This window comes from Pituophis catenifer, unplaced genomic scaffold (genome assembly GCF_029215685.1).
Source record: "Pituophis catenifer annectens isolate HBS135680 unplaced genomic scaffold, rPitCat1.0.hap2 SCAF_2, whole genome shotgun sequence".
Taxonomy (NCBI): domain Eukaryota; kingdom Metazoa; phylum Chordata; class Lepidosauria; order Squamata; family Colubridae; genus Pituophis; species Pituophis catenifer.
In genome coordinates, this window is record NW_027256882.1 from 136,707,114 (window position 1) to 136,713,389 (window position 6,276).

The 6,276-nt window shown below is 41.6% G+C and overlaps 1 protein-coding gene across 1 annotated transcript; it reads right to left on the reverse strand.

Moving 5' to 3' along the window:
- Nucleotides 1-1,392: 1,392 nt before the first annotated feature.
- NPB (neuropeptide B) lies at nt 1,393-3,218 on the reverse strand. Its single transcript, XM_070934680.1, has 2 exons — nt 2,885-3,218; nt 1,393-1,690 (listed from the first exon to the last, which is right to left on the reverse strand). The coding sequence occupies exons 1-2, from the start codon at nt 3,137-3,139 to the stop codon at nt 1,562-1,564; spliced, it is 384 nt and encodes a 127-aa protein (XP_070790781.1). The 5' UTR covers nt 3,140-3,218; the 3' UTR covers nt 1,393-1,561.
- Between the last annotated feature and the right edge of the window lie 3,058 nt (nt 3,219-6,276).

Consider the following 6,276-nt stretch of genomic DNA (forward strand, 5'->3'; position numbering starts at 1 on the left):
GATTTTTTTTGTTCCCTTTTTGATTGTTTCTTGTAGACAGTATGTAGATACTGTTTATGTTTATGGGTCTATTCCCTGAGAGAATGACCTTGGGGGAGAGGGTGCTGCCTAAGGAATGATCAGATAAAAGGGGGAAGAGTCCGTAACTGAATAATGGGCAGAGAAAGTTAGAAAGGTTCTGTTCTGACTAATCAGGCAGCACAAATGTGTACTTTCAGACTTCCAAGATAGCAATAGCAATAGCACTTAGACTTACATACCGCTTCACTGTACTTTACAGCCCTCTCTAAACAGTTTACAAAGTCAGCATATTGTCCCCAACAATCTGGGTCTCCATTTTATCGATCTTGGAAGAATGGAAGACTGAATCAACCTTGAATCGCTCAGAATTGAAGTCCTGGAGTGATCAGTGAGTTAGCCTTGTTTATGTATCCTTATAATACAATAGAAATAGTTCATCTTGTGGTGTTTCCTGTCTGGTCTACCTACAAAGCTGACAAGTTCCTAGGTTTCACAGTAACAAGGTCAAAAGGTAGAAACCTTTCTCTATTAGGAATCTAGGAAAATCTTCATAATTGATGTAAGGCACTATTTCAGACCTTTTTGCAAACAGAAGCTCAGTCACTGTGCCTCTAAAGAGAAGCCAGGCACTGTAGAATTCTGTAGGACCAGAGGGATAGAGATGGGGAACCCACCCACCCCTTCTTCCAATTAGGAGGGCAAGGATGGGGATCAAATCTCATTACTTTGTTGCAAGATGCCTGTTTGATTTATTTCTCCCACTATAAAGAATCAGTTCACAAGTATTGTGGAAAAGGCCCTTCTATGCCAGAGAACCTGGAGAACAATTGCAGTTTGTGGACACTACAAATGTAGATTGGGTTCCCCTATCGGGCCACTGATGTCAATAAAAAATATCCAGAAATCTTTATAGAAAGAAGTATTTCCTTTAAAATCAAAGATACATCTGCATATTGGCAGGGGATTACTAGACTGTTTTTAAATTTCACAGGTTCATTTATTTTAGAGGGAAGGGAAAGCCTTTCTGCTCTTACCAAATTCCAACAAACAATTCTCTATCCATCAGCAAATGAAGGAGTGATTAAGCAAACCAAGGGAAAACTATATTTATTGTCTATATTATTATTATTCAAGTGTTTGTATCTGGCAGAGAAGGGGGAGATAGCCAATAGAGAGCATGATACCTTACTGTAGCCAGACTGTTATGAATTTGTCTGCTAGGAAGTAAGCTGCACATACTGCAACTGGGTAAATGTGCATAAGGATTTTAGCTTCAAAATGAGACCCATTCTGCCTGCAGATGCTTTGAATTCCTGCAACTGCTGTGTTGAGATTTTTAAATTATTATACAAGAAACAGGTAGTCATCGGAGCCTTTTAAAACACATTTATTAACAGATGCAGAAAAAATAAAAATAAAACCATATTCCTCACCACCCGCAAATCCAACCACCATTGACGCAATCCATCTCTTGCCTGCCTGTCCACCCCCCTTCCAGGTGCCTCCACAGAATTTATAGGGAAGGCCACCTGTTCAAGGCTCATGGGATAGTACAGTCAGTGGGATCCAAAGAGACAGTGACATCTGCCTTGCACTGAATGATGCTGGGCACACCAGGCAGTAGCTGGCAGCTTTGCAGTTCTGGAGCCACTTCCTTCACACATACTGCCTGGAGAAAAGACAAAAGACAGAAACAAAAGATAAGTGCAAGAGCAGATACCCACCTGAGCCTCTTTGTCCAGGGCATGTACTTATTTGGGAGTATGCCCTATGGCTTTCTTATGTAATAGATTTCTTTGGGAAGGAGAAGCAGCTTGTGAAGCTGGGGCTACTGGTCTCCATCGGTTTTTAAGAATTCTACTGATACTCCAAGAGCCACTTTAACTGAATGTAAGCCCCATTGAATGGTACTTCTGGAGAAGTACATCTTGCATGGTGATGCAATATGAATAATAAATACAGCTAACATTTTTTCTTGCTCATAATTTCCTTTTTTTATTAGATTTTTTAAATTAGTTTATCAAGTATAAAAGAAAGAGAAAAAAAGTAGTGAAAAACTAAGAAAAGGGGGAGGGAAAAGAAAAGAGATATAATATAAAGTGAGAAAAGGAAAGAAAAAGATACTGACTTCTAACTCTTTAGCACAGAAGATAACATTACAACCACAAGTTTTTGCTTTTACACAACACTATGTACAAGCCATTTGTATAAACAATAAACCTATCCTAGTTAACAAAAACAAAATCAAAAGTTTCATTTTTTGTTTCATTGCAAGCACAAAATCCGGAATCAATTTCACAACAGGAGCAAGGTTAGATACCTTCTCTTCTTTGGATAAAAGAATCAATTTAACCATCTCTGCATCTTGCTCATAATTTCCATTGCTACCAATTTCCTATCCCAAAGGTGCCTTTTCCGAAAGGCAACTGGACTTCGTTTTATCCTTGAAGACGTTTTGCTTCTCATCCAGGAAGTTTCTTCAGTCAGAACTGAAGAAACTTCTTGGCTGAGAAGCGAAACATCTTCAAGGATAAAACGAAGTCCAGTTGCCTTTTGGAAAACGCACCTTTGGGAGAACCATGACCTGGATGACTGAGAATCTCCACTGACGGATTTCCTATGCTGTTTTCACTTTTGGTTGAAATGAGGAAACCTATGAATTAGGAATGGAGCGGCTATAGTACATATTATAGTAAAATAAAATGGAATGCAGTACAGAGCTAACGTAGACCAATGAACATAAAGTAGATGCATCAGAAGATTCACTGCGCCAGACAATTTTCAACTCGACGGGCGCCCCTCAGCATCCTCCCTCCTCTCCCCCGAGTTTACTCTCCGTCCCGTTCCCGGAGCAACTTCTTACCAAGTTGCGCAGCCCGCCTAAATTCTGCCGCGACTCGGACATGGCGGGGCCGTCCTCGGCGCTACTGTCCGCGACGCCGTTGTCGTCGGAGCGGCGCATGTAAGAGGAACGGCGGATGCCCGAGAGAAGCCCCGACGCCCTGCCCACCGAGTAGTAGCTGGGGCCGGCTGCCTGCTTGTACCACGCCCCGGCGGGCGGGCTGAGCAGCAGGGCCAGCGTGAGGAAGAGCAGCGCCAGGATCGGTGGTCCGCTCATACTGCGAGAGGCTTGAGACGGCTGGGCTGGGAGGCGGCCATCGGGCGCCTCCTTTTATAACACCGGAGAGGCAGGAGCGGGAACCAGCAAGGCGGCTCAGAAGCCCCGGAGCGGGCGGTGGAGACGAGCGCCGCGCCGAGCACGTGACCCGGTGCTCTCTTCGCGGGGAAGCTGCCTGCTCTGGCGGGCGGGAGGCTTCTTCGGTCGCTGGCAGGGAGGGCAGCTGGCTCCAAGCTGGGCTTCTCGATCGGGTTTTGCTTTAGCTCCTTTGCCCGCGTCTACTCCGCCGGCTTCCCTCGCGAGTTGAAGCTCCAACGCGTTGTGATACTCCACAAATTCACCTCCCGTTTCCCCTTTGGCCAAGAAACCGACTCGAACAACGACGCGCTGGGCTCGCTCCTCAGTCGAGAGAGGACAAGACCAGAGTGAAAATTCCCTGGTGACGGGGGGGGGGGGGAAGCGCGAGCCAGTTCCCTCAACGACCGAAGTTGCAGCAAACACCCGTCGCTAACTGAACCCCGTTGAGTCATGGAAGCCCGCTTTTTCCCCCTGCACTTGTAGATCCACTGAAACCTCATATAACAAGACGACTTGTTAGCTGGATAATTTGTGGCTCGGTCGGTCGTGGGAACACAGTCAATATTCCTCTTACATCTTTCCCTAATACTGTTTAGCTTTAGCAGCATTACAACGAAATCTGACTTTGGCACATTAATCTATAGATAAATTTAGTGGTCTGAGTTTTTGTTTTATTTATCTCTCAAATCTCCATGCATAAACTACCATGTTTCCCCGAAAAAAAGATCCTGTCTTATATTTTTTTGAACCCCGAAATAAGCGTTTGGCCTTATTTTCAGGGAGGTCTTATTATTTTGGGGCACGTGGAGCAAGACGGGGCTCCTCTTGCCATCTTACCTGATTTCCAGCTCTGTCTCCCTAACCCTAACCAGAGGAAATGGTGGTGACCAGCTGCACATGCATTTAAATATTTTCGGGGAAGGCTTATTTTTGGGGGGGGCTTATTTTAGCACATGCGTGCAAAAGTCCAATTGGGCTTATTATCAGGGGATGTCTTATTTTCAGGGAAACGGGGTGTTTAAAATCTGCTCTTTTGACAAGAGGTTCTGATAGTTAAAAAGGGGTTAACCAGGCTGTTGACAAGCCCTTTCCACAATTGTATTTATCTGCAGTGCAAATACCTACATTTTTTTTGCTGCCTGCTATACAGGTAATACTCAATGACCACAATTGACCCCAAAATTTATATTGCTAAATGAGACATTTGTTAAGTGAGTTTTGCCCCAATTTTCTTGCCACAATTGCTAAGTGGATCATTGCACTTATTAAGTTAGTAACATGGTTAAGTAAATCTGGTTTCCCCATTGATTTTGCTTGTCAGAAGGTCATGAAAGCTGTAATCCTGGGACACTGCAACCATCATACGAATCAGTTGCCAAACACCTGAATTTTGATCATGTGACCATGGGGATGCTGCAAAGGTTGTAAAAGGGTTATAAGTCACTTTTTTCAGTGCCGTTGTAATTTTGAATGGTTACCAAATGGTTGTAAGTCAAGGGCCACCTGTACTGCAATCCTTGATTCTGGAGTGGGCAATTGCTTCTTGCTAAAACAGGATGATGAAAATAATGCTTTTAATTTTAATAGAATAAAGGTTTCACAGCTATAGTAAAATGCTGATCAATTACTAAGGAAAATATGATTCAGGAGTCCTGGTAGCACCTTCTCCAGCTAACAAATTTTTATTAAAAGTCATAATCTTAATCTTTCATGAATTACAGCTCACTTCATCATTTCAGTCCATGAAAAGAATTTTTGCCTTAAAAGAATATCTTAGAATTGTTAATTGGAGAACCAGATTCCTTATTTTTTGCTACCATACATGGCTTTTCTACAGATAAGATATTGTGCTTGTTGCTGCCCTCTTACGTTATCTGGCTCATCTAAAAAAATCCTAATCCACTTTAGTTGTAGTGCAATAACCCATGTATCAATGATATGGTGTACAGTATGCCTACTCTTTTATTGTTGTATAACAAAACGTATACAATTTATAAAGCAAAGCCCCAATAGCAGTCCAAAATAATAATAAACTGTATGAAGAGTATTTTAAGTTATATTGTTTTTCATTTTCCAAAGATAAAAATCATTCTGCCAGTTTTCAGCTATTTCCAATTGCAGAAATTTCAAAACACACACACACAGTCACTTACATTGTGTGTCTTAGCAGAGGTGAATATGCAAAGATCCTGCAAAACTCCAGATTCTGTCATCACAATTTGGCAACAAAACCATCAACTTAGAAACATGACTTTTTTGTCAATGCTTAGCCATCAAAAGGTGTAGTGTAACAGTGTTAAGCCTCAGTAAAACTTCACACCTACTGTTCCTTTATCGCAACAAATTTTCTCCTACATGCTCTTAGTTGCCCCTCCTCCAAATTGTAGACTTTGATAAGGAATTTTTTTCCTTAAACTTAGTGTTGTGTGAATACTAGTCAAATTTTATTTAGCAAACAATGATTAATCAAAACATGGCTCAATAGAAATATATGAAGCCAGGCAATAACTCCTACAGAAAGCAGAAAAGCAGCTAAACTAAAATTAGGTACCTTTTACAGCTAGAAATAAAATAGACAGGCACAAAATACAATTTTCATTTTAATTAAAATTTGCTCAGGGGAACAAAGTTTGGGGAACATTGAGAAAGAGTGTATTTTTTAGACTATAGTTAATTGTAGTCAATTAAGTGCCACCAGGGTGTTTTACAACACCCTGGTGTCATATTTGTGGCAAAATACAATTCTCCGTGCTAGGGAAGATCCCAGAGATCATCAAAAGTGGTAGGTAACTGTTCTTTTAAATGGATAATTTTTCCTTGATGGCTATTTAGTTAGCATCAGTTTTTCATTTTAATACCATAAAGGGCTTCAATTGCACACTAAAGGCAGGGTGGCATATGCAGCAATGATTGGCACCCACATCACGATGACACATCAGAAACAGCTGCATAGCTACGAAACTAGTGTGGGTATAGTTTGCCATAAATAATCATTTGATTGAAAAAAGATCATGAATATTGCTTCCTTTCCCTTAAGTTTTATTCCATCATCTTTGTTT